General features: G+C 39.7%; 2 protein-coding genes across 3 annotated transcripts in view; both read left to right on the top strand.

Annotated features, from left to right (window-relative positions):
• The window catches only part of LOC145432883 (neuropeptides B/W receptor type 2-like), a 94,956-nt gene that overhangs the window by 1,380 nt on the left and 78,554 nt on the right, over positions 1-15,022 (top strand). The window lies entirely within an intron of this gene.
• On the top strand, positions 771-14,527 carry LOC145459940 (fibrinogen-like protein A). Its single transcript, XM_080338414.1, has 8 exons — positions 771-1,484; positions 4,167-4,229; positions 5,986-6,048; positions 10,395-10,457; positions 12,817-12,971; positions 13,031-13,127; positions 13,653-13,749; positions 14,224-14,527. Exons 1-8 carry the CDS (start codon positions 1,247-1,249, stop codon positions 14,525-14,527), a joined length of 1,080 nt encoding a protein of 359 aa, XP_080194540.1. The 5' UTR covers positions 771-1,246.

Below are 15,022 nucleotides of genomic sequence, written 5' to 3'. Positions count from 1 at the left end.
ATTCGTTCTTTGTATGCGTAGAATTAGGCTATTTATATGGTTATGATGCTGTCAGCATTGTGTGTCGATGAGCTGAACCAAAAGTGGAATTGGTAAATCTATGTGCACGTCGCTGCTCACAGGTTTAAATTTCAATCGTGTTCTAAGAATCGGGATAACCGACTTTCATCTCTATAGTTTCGACAAATTTGAGGTCGACTATGAAATCTCGCCAATGTTTCTGAGGCGTGTACGATATCATCAAAGCAATATTTGGATAGTTTAAATAAGCAATTAAGCATATATGTTATCTACATGTCCTCACAATATAATCAAATACCAATATTGCGTTTGAGTTTATAATCCCAATTTTACATAGTGCGGCCCGCGAAAGGATTCCGATGTTGAATGCGGCCCGCAAGCTCAAAAGTTTGCCCACCCCTGCTGTAAACGAAGGTAAAATCGGTCATTCTCGATCATTGACTGCAGATACAGCCATAGGATTGATATTGAGATGATATCTGGCGCAAGTATAGAGAGCGGTGTTTCGCTCGACGTATTATCTAGATTTTGTGGAATTATTATAGCATTTGATTGTTGCAGTGAACACATTGGATGGCGTAAAGTGAGAATGTACTCCAGAATTGCGGCATAATGTGACCCGAGCCGTCATGTACATTAATATATTACTTTACGGACATGTAGGGTTGGGATTGGTAGTATGGCGTCATAGGTTAACGTTCGCGTTCACACAGAACCTTTCAAAAAGATTTGCGTTCACACCAACCACAACCTTTCAGAGGTTCACACCATCCCTAGTGGTTAGTGACGAAGAACATCTACTTTTTCGGCGTACTCCAGTAGAATTTACGTGCTAGCACGTAACATACTCAGGCTATGAGATATGTTTGGGTAGATTTTATGTGTGTAATTTTCAGCACAACGGATCGAAATATCGCTTGTATCAAGCAATTGAATGTATAGTTAGGAAACTATTGCTATTCGTGCTGTCATTAGACATTTTGGCGTCATCCGAGAAGTTGTTCCCTGCGTTTTCAGAAGTGAGCCGCTATAAGTATGCCATATCTCGACCAAATATTTTCATAAATACTTATAATACCTTCATTTTCCATTTCCACTCGAAATAGTTTTGACGCGTCTTATAAATCGCTACATATTATACTTGTAAGTAGAAATTTACAGCGTTAATTCTACTTCGATTCGAGTACCGGTACCAACGCCGACAACTTTGACCATCTCTGTTGAAATGAGGATGACGAATGGGATAATCGCGTCATGCATACTGACGATCATTTCAGCTGCGGATCAACACGAGGAAATGCGATGCAAAGCACGGCCAGGGTGTCATCTGGCAAAATGCGATCCCGGACTGATGTCTCCTAGTTTGAACGCAAATGAATATCCTGTTACTTGCGTGAGGACATCTGTTCAAGACGGGAAGGAATACAACGAATTGAAAAGGGAAATAAGAATCATACGAGCAGGTACTTATATTGCGTGCATATAGAGTTGCATTCAAAACCAATGATGTTTTGAAACAATTTGTTCGGAACATGTTTTAAAGGGTGGTTTAATAAATGCAGTTTGAAAAAATAGTTTTTCGTTTTTAAATTTGTATAATTATGCCATAATTGTGTAAATATATAGTTTCGCAAAAAATCTAGTACGCGCCTACGGCCGATTTGCGCCATATGAAAAGGTTGGAACCCTCCAAATCGTCGTCGGTTCAACAATTATAGCACGTAGATTGAAGCTCAGTGTTTATACCGCAGCCTAAATCTAAGTTTTGTTCGCATTTCGCGATCCACCTGAACGTGGAGAACCACTGCGCTATGAGAGGCAATGTCTACCCTGCAGTCAGGTTTCAGATTCAGATTTGAGATATCGGCGTGAGCTTGAAAAACTGCGCACCTACTAAAAATTCGACTCGTTTTTAGATCATCGCGCCATGTCAACTTATGTTTCATTCGCTGGTTTTTGATTCACAATGAGCAAACGATGGGCCACCTACAACGGTAAACCTATAAAGTAGGCTCAAAGTGTTATAATGTCAAATGATAAGTTCACCGACAGTGCAAACTTTACGGCACCAACGAAATGCAGTTCGCGACGAAAATTTGACTGTGAAAAACAATTTTGACAAATTTGTGAACTAACACGCTACAATTTTGACAAAATTTTGACTATTCTGGTGTGACAAAAAATAATCACCCGAATGATAAGCGGTTGGGTTGAAGCAGCGGAAATTTCCGCGAAATAAATGGCGGAACAACATTTGGCGACCGGTTACGGAAGTATCATGTACATGGTTCTCAACGCTGCGGCGCAGTCCAAATATGATAGGGTTGCCATACGTCCGGAATTTCCCGGACATGTCCGGAATTTCACTGAAAAATCTGCGTCCGGGAGGAATTTCTAAAATATGCCTAAATGTCCGGAATTTTGGAGGCTTGAAGCAGGCTCAAAAGTTTTTCGTAAATCAACATAAACAATATTATTTTCGAGCAGATTTATGCTATACAAAATCGCTATTCGCGCCGCGCGCGAGTTACTGCAACGTATAATGATATTGGTATGGGCACCAGGCACCACCCTCTCCAAAAATACAATCAAAAGAAATATAAATAACCATCATTTACTGAAATAAGTCTGATTGTAATCGCAATTATAAACTAACGGTATATTCCTAGAGTTGGTTAAGGGCGATTGGATGCTTTAATCAAAGACAGTGGTTCCAAATCTTCGAGTCGTTCGCCTTCATCTGGGGATCGCGATGATGTCGGACGTAATCAGCTTCCTAGGCCGTGACTAAGTTTGGGCAGGCTGAATTTTTTAGTAATCAGCTTATCAAGTTTTGAACTTTGCCACGGAACATTTTCAAGTGGGAAATGAGGTCACGACCATAGAAGGTTGGGAATCACCGGATGTGCAACCAGCTGGTGCATTTTATAGCAGCCTAATATATGGAAGAATCAATATTATTGACAGAATTCATACAAAAAATTTAATAGGTAAATGCAAATAGTAAGTGCCCAAGATCAGTGCTTTTTTGGGCGAAAGGGGGGGGGGGGGATTTCGGACCTGATTAAAACACATACAGATAGTCCACCGACCTAACAGTATAGCAGGGCGGCCAAACACAATCCTGACAGGCCAGACACGGCCCGCCAGATGATTTCATCCGGCCCGTGATGGAATCTATTGCAGACCCGTGCAAGTAGCAATCACCAGAGCTCACATTACAGATGGCCCAATTCATGACCATGTTCCACTCCATTCCTGTATAATGTATACAGTCGATGGGCAATGCTTTGCTAGTGTGACGTCATATTGACGGTCAATGAGTTATACCTCATTTTAAAATCCGCTAGTGGGCGTTAAAGAGTGTCCGGAATTTGCTTCGAAAAAATATGGTAACCCTAAAATATGATGTCGTATCAAATTAACGCTGACAGCGTGAAAACTATTTTGGCAGCAGCCAGAAATTCACCGTAGAAGTAACGCGGTGAATATTTACTCAGCTCTTCGTAGAAGTAGCAATTTCGAAGATTTGTTAAAACCATTTCAAGTTGATGTAGAAAATGGGAGGTATGAATTTAGTGGACGGAGGGCATACCTTCAACGGTTAATTGGAGATGGCTACTTTTGAAATTGCGACAAGTATTTTCCAGACTAACATTAAATTACTAAGGACATTAAAGAAATGGCCACAGTCTTGGAAAATATTTTTAGAGTGGTTCTTACGACAGTTTAGCTCATAAAAGTAATGCAAACTCCTCCCGAAAATACTTTCAAATTTTCAAAATACAAATTGTTGAAATCAGGCAGTTATGCCAAAAAATGGTTCAAGTAGAAGTAAAAAAGTGACCATTTGATTCAGTAGTGGATGCAGGCAAAACGTATTTAAGCATTCCGAAAAATAGAAGAGCTGCATTTCTGTCCATCTCTGCATATGGACATTGGACATGTTCGATATTCGCTGTCTTGAGAGATTTATTATTTATGTGGCAGTATTTCTTGTTGCAAATCTCAATTTTCACAGACATGTACTGATTATTACGAGCGATATTTATGACGTAGGTTGTCATACCTGGATTAGACAAAGAATTACTTAAAGTATTTGAACGGTATGTATGTCGTGACCAATATTAATTGTGTCATTACAGCATATGAATTATTGGGTAATAAGAAGATGAGAATGGACAAGAGCGTGGCTGCGCTTTCAGAAGGTACGGCGAATTGCCTTGCCTTTTCGGAATTTTAATGAGAACAAGTATCTTATATGTATGCAATTATCGGATAAGTGTTTGTAAAGTGCAGATTCGTTCGTGCCTATCATTAACGTGACACGATACATAAATTGGTGCAATCGATGCAGGTATATAGCCGCTAATATTCCACTACAGCAGGGGTGGGCAACCTGCGGCCGCACGGCCATAGAAGAAAATTTGTGCAGCCGCGGACAAGTATAGTTCAATTAGTATGTGTTGGCGGACGTCGACATAGAAATTGAATTCACGAATTGACTCCCGAATTTTTGAGAGATTTAATCGATCTGGATTTTTTCGCGCTGCGTGCGAATCAACGCGACTTCATTTTCGATTTTAATATATAGCAGCGCCCTTTGCAATCTGAGCCCCATAGAACAAATGCGAACAGCCGAGGAAAATGATGCAACCCTTACAAAAATACCGACTTGGAATCGTGTTCTCCTCACGAAAAAATTTGTTTCGAGGACATTTGGGAGATTCCAATATCTTACCACCATACCGAAAATCTTGATGGGAGGTCAAGAAATAACAGAATGTACCAAACTGACTAATAACAATTGGCCCACCCGAATATGCATCATCATTTACAAATTGCCAAAAATTTTCGAAAACACTCTATCAAATATACCAGGGAATATGATCACATGGGCTGAGAAAGGATAAATATTTGATAGTAATATGTGAAACTATACTAATACTTCGGTTTGCATTTAAAACAAGCGGTTGTTTAAAACCCTTATTTAACACATTTTTTAGTGTTTTAAACAAATACCTTTTTGAAAAAAAATCATGTTTTTTTTAAGTTGTATAATTATCCCATAATTCCGTAAATACTTTCCCAAAAACACGCTGTATGAACTTACGGACGATTATCATCGGATTATTCAATATATTATTATACGATATGGGATGGTTGGAACACTCAAAATAGTCGGTTAAACAGCTATAGTAGGGGAGATGTGGTACCGATGGATCAAAAATTGTAAAATGATGTCCGGCCCTCAAATCTTCAGCCGAGAATAGTAGATCTTTTGCTGTCTCAACACTTCGATACAAGTTCTACCTATCGCGGACATCTACATGAATATCCGCCTCTTCAAAAATATTTATAAACGTTTAAAATTTGTTGCTCGAACGTGTCATCGGTGCCCACCCGGTGGGTCCAAATGCACACGACCATGGGACCTATGAGACACACGCTCAAAAACTCAATTTGTTAACCTGCTTTGTTGTGTACTATAAGCTAAGCTACAGCAAGCCAATGAAGAATGTTTCGTCGCGTTCTTCAAGAATAAATAGATTATATCAACCCGAATGTTGGCATAAAATCATGTTTTGATTTTCGCCCAAACTTACAAAATTAATGCCACATACACATTACCCGCAAATCGACATTTTGACTTTCAAATACCTCGTAATAGCGATGAAACACCACAAGTAACTATGATTTACAGCCTATACATATGTAGGCGAGCTTCTGTTATTAAGTGATTAGTTGGTCCATCTATTTTGGATCAGTACCCATGATTTTCGAGGCTGATGATTTGATACATATTGAAGCTATCGTGTGATATCTCGCATAGACCAATAAATTAACGTTTTACAGAGGATTTGTCGTGAACCTGCGAAAGCAACCACGATTTTCACTTCTGCTGTTCCCGTAAACTACATTGTGTAATGATCATGACAATGTTTGCAATATGATTACGTCTAGAAATGGAAGCGCTGAAGACCAAATTATTGAAATCGGACCAAAGCAATGAAGAACTTTTGAAGGGTAAGCTACTTATGACACAGGAGTCTACCATAATCATTTCGTTTTTTCACAGCATAGATTCCATCGATCGGCAAGCGTTTCTGTTATATCTCGACCGCAAAAGTCGTATTATAGTAGCAGTGAACCACAATACTTTGGATATGCGTCACTCTAGCTTTGCAAAATTCCTACCCAGATAAGCAATGGGATAAACTATGATGTGGACTAGGAGTGTTCAAAAAAACTTTTGTTTTCAAATTTTATCCGCTTGGTTGTCAAATCGTCAGGCTACCTAAAAAAAAACTTTGTTCACCAAATTTTACTCAATTCCAACCAATAGAACCCGAGGCCAGTCAAATTGAAATTTCGGTCATTTTTGAAATAATAGTATTTACTCCATTTACGGTGACCAAAATCGTCACACGGTCATGACCAAAAATCCTGTTCCAGGTATGCATGAAGAGGTAGGAATGTCTTTTCCATTTGTTTTGATCTGGACAAGGGCCTATGGTGGAGTTTGGATGAAGACATCGCCAGTAAACGAAAAAAATACATGACGCGGATTATATGGAAATTAGTCCACTTCATTGAAATAGCCACGTTAAAATGATGGTGAGATAATTTTCTTTGCGCACGGAAATTAACGACCACAAAAGGAAATGAACTGACAAGCAGGTAAAATACGGGTAAATATATTTCTCGAGTGATACTCATATTAAGAAGTATTTTTGTTGGACCAATGTAGGTTTCACGAAATCCATCCCAGTTATGCAGGGCAATGGGGGCATACCGATGTCCCTCTGCCTTGCGTCGAAGTTCGTACTGATTGCAAAGTCGCCTTTCCCAAAATCTCATCCACGGAGACATCAGTTGCATTCCTCAGCAGCTCAGTGTTCGAATATTTCTCTGCTACTGGACATTGACTGATCCAGGGAGTTAAAATGGTATTGATTGCCATTGAGAATTGGCTATGCCAATGAATAATATTTATGAGTTGAAAAAGCATTTCTGGTACTTCAAATAAGCGTTGAACTATTAGCGGATTTCTTGGGTTTAGCGGTATTCCGAGCAATTTTGAAGGATGTGTCTGCAACGTCGTCAGAAATTTTACAATGCTTCAAAATATGGATTGCTGGGCTTGACACCTAGCTGGCAACGTTTTTAAGATCAAGCGATATGTATAATTCCAGACGAAACTGCCGTGGTATAATTTTAAGCTTCACCGCTTCTAAGCTTACGAAAACTGTTTTGCGACAAATATGACACATCGGTTTTCCATTTATATCTGAGAAAGTAAATTCATTGTTCCACGCAGAGCTACAAACCCAGTGTTCGCCGTTTAATTTCCCATTCCTTGTTCTTATTTCTGTTCAAACACTCTTTAAAAAATGTACTACGTAGCGGGATTATCTTCAACCAGAATCCAACCGAATACAGATTCTAAACAATAACAATCTAAACTCGAGCATATATCAAGAAACCAGAACACATCAAAAATGAGTAATCAAACGAAACAGAGACGGTGCGATAAAATAGCTAAGCAGCTAAATTAATATGTAACAATATGGTGTCAATAATATTTGCGTTCATGATGAAAGGTTTCGTGGGCTGCAAAATAAACCTCTGCGGGCTGCATGCGGCCCTCGGGCCGCGGATTGAGACCCCCAGTCCTAGAGTAATAAAAAGCATAGGTGTTTTACCACGATATATAGATACAATTAGTTGGTATTTACCGAATGTGGAGGATGACATGAAGAGAGGACGCAAAATTTTGATAGGAATAAGATCTGTAACGATGCCCATTAGTCTTATAATTCGCCTGTGAGAGTACTATCGGAGTGCTGCAGAGCGGATGATAGAATGTCATATAATATCAAATTGTATCGTGAAGAAATCTACATTGGACCGACAAAGAATATGGATATTGACTATCTCTTGAGAAATATATTTACCCGTATTTTACGTGCTTATTATTAGTTTTTTTCCTTTTCATGGTCGTAAATTTCAGTGCGTAAAGTACTCTATTTTGAGAATTATCTCACCATCGTTTTAACGTGTCTAATTAACTAATTTCCAGCGATTCCACGTCAAATGTTACTTTCATTTACTGGCGATGTCTTCATCCAAACACCACCATGGGCCCTTGTCAAGATCAAAACAAATGGAAAAGACATTACTGTCTCTTCAGGCATACCTGGAACACAATTTTTGATCGTGACTGTGTGACGAAATTGGTCACCGTAAATACTATTATTTCAAAAATGACCGAAATCTCAATTTGACTGACCTTGGCTTCTACTGGCTGGAATTGAGTCAAATTAGGTGAGTGGCGTTTTTTTAGGTAACCTTACGATTTGACAACCAAGCCGATGAAATTTGAGAAGAAGAAAAAGTTTTTATTGAACATCCCTTGAACAGTGAACATGAACAAGTTGGCGTAAGGCTTTTAAACAAATTGAAGTTAGCAATTATCAAGTACCACGATTATCACGAATCAAGATTCTCTGTAATCTGTTGTAGGGTTTTTAAAGAGAAAACATGAATTAGTAGCGACGTTTGTACACGTAAACAACTAACTTCTTACAGTTTGACGCGGCTATAACATGACGAGAGTCTGAGATCGGAGGCAGAGACATGTTAAAGTGGTCTTTATTCGAAAGTTTCTGCCTTATTGCAGCACTGGTAATATTGGATCAAAAATTGCGCAGTGCGTTAAGGGAAAAATTACCTCATACCTGCTAATAGACTGTAAGGTCCATAAAACATGAAGCTTCCGAGGGATGTTAGGGCCGCTTCTATTAATTAAACAGAATATATTTATCATTTCATTAGAACAGAGATCTGCTATCGCGGCAAAGTAGCCATCGGCTAGCCAACGAATATCGTAGTGCAGTGGTTCCCAACCTTTTTCGTCTCGTGGTCCCCTTGGCCGATATTTAAGCTGAAATTCCCCCTATGAAAAATTTGCCTATTACTCAAAAAGGTGCTTTTTAACGCACAACCATTTGTTGACCGAGCATTTACTGGACAATCATATTCAGATATGACCGAACCGTGTCGAATGCGAACCGCACAACACTGTGGTAAAGTACAGCTAAACATGATTTTTTTTACCGGTCGGGTAGCCGCTGACGAAACTTAAATCACTAAGTCCTATGGCGCTGAGTCGAATCGATGTATTTGATATGTTTTTCACATTAGCTCATATGTTGACTTGAAAAGGTAAACAATTTCAGCAACGGCCTTGTGCTGAATTTGGCTTGACTTTTTACTGTTTAGTAGTAATTTGGTCGGGATGTCGCGGGCCCAACGAAATCGTCTCGCGAGCCTCATTTTATCAGGGGTTGTATATATCTACGAAACGCATTTATGCATACACCCAGCTGAAAATCCGCCGAAGAAACATACAATTATAAAGAATTAGTTTCAACATAACAGTTCTAACATAAAAATCTAAAAACCTTGTGAACCCAGTTGGTTTGTTTTGAGGTGTTCATGGTATGGTCATTCACACCAGGCCAATTTCCTGCATTTTTTTTTATATTCCGTATCGGCCGACTTATAGCATGGACCACTTCTAGGCTTTTATAAGACACCGCTTACACGGATGAGATGGCAAGGAGGTGCCTAGATAAACCCCCAACACTTAGGTAGGTATTCTGGAGTCGACCTCGGTCGGACTCAAACCCATAACCCATTGGTGTTGCAGCTGTTGAGTTTACCACTGCGCTATTTCGCCACAATTGTGAACCCTGTATATCTTCCGATACAACGCCAAAGCCAGATTCCCCCTAAAAATCTCAAAATTCCCCCAAGCCGGTTGGGAACCACTGTCGTAGTGATTTGCATACTAGCCGCAGAAAACTGGTGGACTAATCTGCAGGATGGTCAACTGTAGCTTCTTATAAAGGCGCATGTTGACTCCTTTGACGAAACTGGTTCCCGAACCTTGTCATATAATATGACGACAATGCCCATCTTAGCTCAGTAACAGACATGGCCATGGTCTGGTAATTCAAAATGGCGATATGTCTCCCTAAGTATCCAATGTCCACTGAAGTGGTCTATTAGATACTGCAAAAGTTGGCAAAAATTAAGGCGACCGCATTTCGAAACCAAACGAGATATTTCCAGTCGCCTAGCAGCTTTCGAGCAATAATTGCATAAACACCCATGATACTCGAGAATGATAGTTTGATGCATACTGAAGCTATCATGGGATATCTCTCATAGACCAATATTTTCATGTTACTATGGATGATACCTTGCGCCGAACTTGCGAATGCAGACGTGATTTTCATTGCTACTACACCTATAAACGTCATTGTAAATGAACAGGACAATGTTAACAATTTGATTATTTTTAGAAATCGGAGCTCTGAAGATCCAATTGTCGAAGTCTGACGAAAGCAATAAAGCACTTTCAAATGGTATGATGCTTTTGAAATAGGAACCAACCGTCATCATTTCGTTTTTTTCACAAAGTGGATTCCATCGACCGGGAGATGTTTCTGTTTTATCTTGACTGCAAAAGTGGTATCAACGAATAGCTTTGCAAAATTCCGACCCATCTGAGCACAAATCCACCCTTCCCCTCCCCTCCCCCAAACAAGTCAAATACCACACCTCAAACCCCCTAGGCCTGCAAACGTGATCCAAGGCATTGCAGTAAAACTCAGTGCTGGTGACTTCAGCAAAATGAATAAGCCGAAAAACGTAACTCAGTGATCACGTAATTATCAGCGGTCTCGCCTATGGGCGTCCGTGAAATGGGAACTGACCTCAAATTTAAACGACGGTGAATCAAGCGATCAATTTACATAGTGCCAATTATTTCCACACATTGTCTGGGGAGTCGCCGGTGGTCGACAAATGGCGCACGAGAAATCAAAAGGCGAACGGAGAGAGTAACAGCTCTCCTACTATAATATTACTGCGACGCTAATAGCTGACTGGTACATTTTAATTAGGCTTAGATTCAAAGTTCAATATAGTACTCGAAGTGATATGACTAGCGGGACGCCCAAGAATCTTAGTCGGTCCTTAAACAGTCATCATCAAGGTTATCCCTTCTTACTTGCAAAATAACGACTGCAGTTTTATAATCACGCAGCTTAACTAGAGCTAAGCTATCACAACAAAACGTGGCCTCGAAAAACAAGACATATCATGTTTCCGTTTGACCCGGCTTGACCAAAAGCCAAGTCATACTTACACTCATAATTCAATCCGGGCAACTTCGTGCTTGGATGGGGTTGTAGAACTTCTCGCTTGCAGGCCGAATTTTGGGTCATAGATAACATTGAGATGCAGCGAATCCATCACATATAGCTCATTGCAATGCAAATAAAAGACAAAGAGACGGTTTTGAGTACAGAATTTCATGACACATTTGAATAATATATTCAAATCAAAGACAATAAAACCTTACTAGAAATAGTTTTATAGCAAGTTTTGTTAATCACTCTTTCATATTTTGCACAATACTTGATAAAAGTTGCTGTGCCAAGTTGCACGGAAAATAGTAAAAGTTGCAGAATGTTGCCATATAAAATTTCTACATACAGCTTGAAACATCATAGTACATAATTTCTGAGTATTTAGGAAGCTCACGCAAGATGCCAAAAAAATTGAAAAAAGTTGCAAATTACTGAACAAAGGCTATCTTATAGGAAGGCAGTGATCGAATAAATGTTTAAGAAGTGCAGTTTCGTTCGTGCCTATCGTTAACGTTACACGATATTTAAAGTCGTGCAATCGATGCATTTAGTACCGTTGATATTAATAATACACCGCAGTCTCAATAATGCCTTCCAGATATCAGATATCACGCGTCAAGGATCACCGCGCTTGAGAACGAAAATCAGAAAACAACCACAGGTGATATATGACATAGTCATACCATAATGAGAGTGGTAATATAAAATTATCTCAGAAATAGTCAATATCATAGTTTAATATTAACCTGTGATTTTTGTAAGTAGGATGCATCTATCTTCAGCTACATTATATAAAAGCCATGCACTTGCTTAATTGATTACTTCCACAATTTCTCAGATAACAACTCTTGTATATTCGCAGACAGATAGTTGCCGTCGCCATTTGAAAATATAGGTAGTATCACATGAGTTGGGCTCAGAAATGAATTTGATATGTGCGAATACCCGTTTATCCAGACTTCTGACCGACACAGACTAAAGACTCCAGCAGTCAAGTTTTTGGGAGGCGGTCAGCGCGGATTGAATCCCAAACTTCATATATTTGCCTGACCAAAGGTGTAATCACTAATAATTGACCTCAAATGCCAATGCTTGGGGTGTGTTGTTTAATAGTATGGGTGTATCTGAGTCATTCACACCCAGGGGTGTAAATGGCAAATATATCATTCAAATGGTGTGGTGACTCAAAATACACCCTACGGTAGGGTGTGAACTGCCAAAACGCACCATTTTCGTCTACATACAGTGTAGTGTGGCTTAATTTACTGAGAATTTTTAAGTAGAAATAGTCCAAAGTCCTAAACACTTGAGCAAATAATTCAAGTGCCTACTTGAGTACTCCGAAACACTTCTGATTGAAGGATTGACCTTTCACAATGTTCATCAGGCTTTCAGTACCTTTGAACTACACGCCTTCAAAGGATCGTTAACATTAGTATAAGTATCAGTTAATTTATAATTTTCAGCATTTCAAAACACCACGAGACTGAATAGAAAATCAAGGCAGGAGATATTTCCGTCGCTGCCATTTGACGAGTCACACTTAAGAAACGAATTTTATCATTTCTAGTTCTTCAAATGATCGCCAGGAGAAGTTGTGATGGCGCCAAATTGGAATCAGCATTAGAACGTAATGACACTGGGGGTGTATTCCATTTGTACATACCCGCTGTTGGATTCAAGAACGCATTCTGCGATGTAAGTGACGACGGAGGAAACTGGACCGTGAGTAGAATACGCGAGGATTGCAGAAAAAAAGTTATTCATTTTCATTTTCATGAAAGGTTTTCCAGCGAAGAATGAACGGAGACGTTGGTTTCTACAGAAATTGGGATGATTATGTCAAAGGATTCGGCGATTTGCAAGGAGATCATTGGTTGGGTATGACTTCTCATATACAAATTTGGTGGTTTGGTATCTCATGAATTGCGCCGAGCCGTCATAAGAGTGGTGCAGCAATGTTACAAACGGTATTACTGAAGAACACGTCATCTAGTTGAAGAGTTGCGATTCTAACAGGATCGCTGAGATCATGAGTGATGACGCGATCAGAAGGCGCCTGCCACGATAGAAAAATTTTCTTCCGCAATCGCTATAGAGTTGGAGCCGAAGTGGTGCTTTTCAAGTTGAAGTAGAGCTGACTAGCTTTTAATCAACTTGAGTAAGTAGTATTGAAAAGTAGTCAGATCAGCGTTGTAATCAAGTGACAAGGTTCCGAGTCAAAAGTAACCGATAAACTGATAATTTCTTGGCCTACTGTTCAATTATCGCTCTTGATATACAAGACTTGAATAACTCATGTAGAATTATCAAGTCATGCGACTTGGGAAATGACTCCAGTACAAGTCAAACAATAAAAAGTTGCGACCCGAGTCATTACAGCACGGAGGATCTCTTCTATTTCAGGCCTGGAAGCATTGCATCAAATGACCAAGGGAGGGAATATGGAGTTGCAAATAAAAATGATCACGAAAAACGGAACGTATTGGATTGCTAAATACAGGTGAATGTCAATCGTGTAACCTTCTGACACGCCACACAGACCTGTACTTACTATGAAGTTATTTCTTTCCAGTGGACCCCTAGTGGATGATTAACACCTGTGATTTCGCCTCCGTAAGGCTAGCTCAGCTGTGCTATTTTCCTACTTGAGACGCGTTATTGCGGCGAAAGCATGTTATTAGAAGACTGTTAACGACTGATTTGATGTAATTGCTAGTAAGATCAGAGCCCTACTATCATTCATTAGCGTTTAAACTGAACTCCTAGCATTGTCTTACAATGTCACAAATAACAGAAGCTCTATACGGGCCCTGCGGGTCACACAACAGAACACAGGGTATAAATACAAAGCACGACACACGAGGAACTAATGATTGGCAAATCGAGACAAATAAGAGACAAACGATGCCAACGTAAATGCACGACATTACACGAGCAAAGTTTTGACAGTAAACATTTGAACCCAATTTTCCAGGTACTTCCGGATCGGCCCCGGCTCCGATAACTACAGACTGCGCGCATCCGGATTCTCCGGGAATGCAACCTACGATGGTCTCTGGTATCACGACAATTGGCAATTCTCAACGAAGGACGCGGATCACGATCCTTCGTCAGCGCATTGCGCTTCTCTCTACGAAGGAGGCTGGTGGTGCGCCCGCAGCAACCTGAATGGAGACTTCATCAAAACAGGCGACAAGGGATTTTGGTGGGACGGAACAGGAATTACGCGGATGAGGTCCACCCTGCACTTCTCGGAGATGAAGTTCCGAAAAATATAACGTCAACAATCTGTTTTGAGGGTTTGAGGTCTTGCGGCTCTTTAGCGCCCGCTGATGGTTATGATAGTGACATTGCCTGCGAAGGCAGCATAGGCAGAAATACTCGTAGCTAAATTTTCACCTTTTTTAAATTATATTAGAATTAAATTACAACTACAAGTTTTTTTCAAATTAGAGTAGAATTACAATGATAGCGACGCAGGTATTTCGAAATTACATTTAAATAGGAATTATAGATAAAAGTTATTTTCCAAGTTAGATTAAAATTACAATTTACGAATTCGCGAAAACTTGAATCGTGAGAATAGCAACTGTCTGCACAGCAAGCTTGGCTCGTTTCTCACTATACAGTTCTCCTGTAGCAGAAATTAGATTAGAATTAAAATTAGAGCACAGAAAGATTTCACAAATTAGAATTGAATTTCACTTTAATTCGTATAATTGGACAACTAGCGTTATCTAGTTGTCCAGGTCTGGTAACAGCAACTTAAAACT

Source organism: Botryllus schlosseri, chromosome 2 (genome assembly GCF_051294905.1).
Source record: "Botryllus schlosseri isolate E-star chromosome 2, Bs_hap1, whole genome shotgun sequence".
Classification (NCBI taxonomy): domain Eukaryota; kingdom Metazoa; phylum Chordata; class Ascidiacea; order Stolidobranchia; family Styelidae; genus Botryllus; species Botryllus schlosseri.
This window is presented reverse-complemented; position numbering and strand designations above follow the sequence as displayed.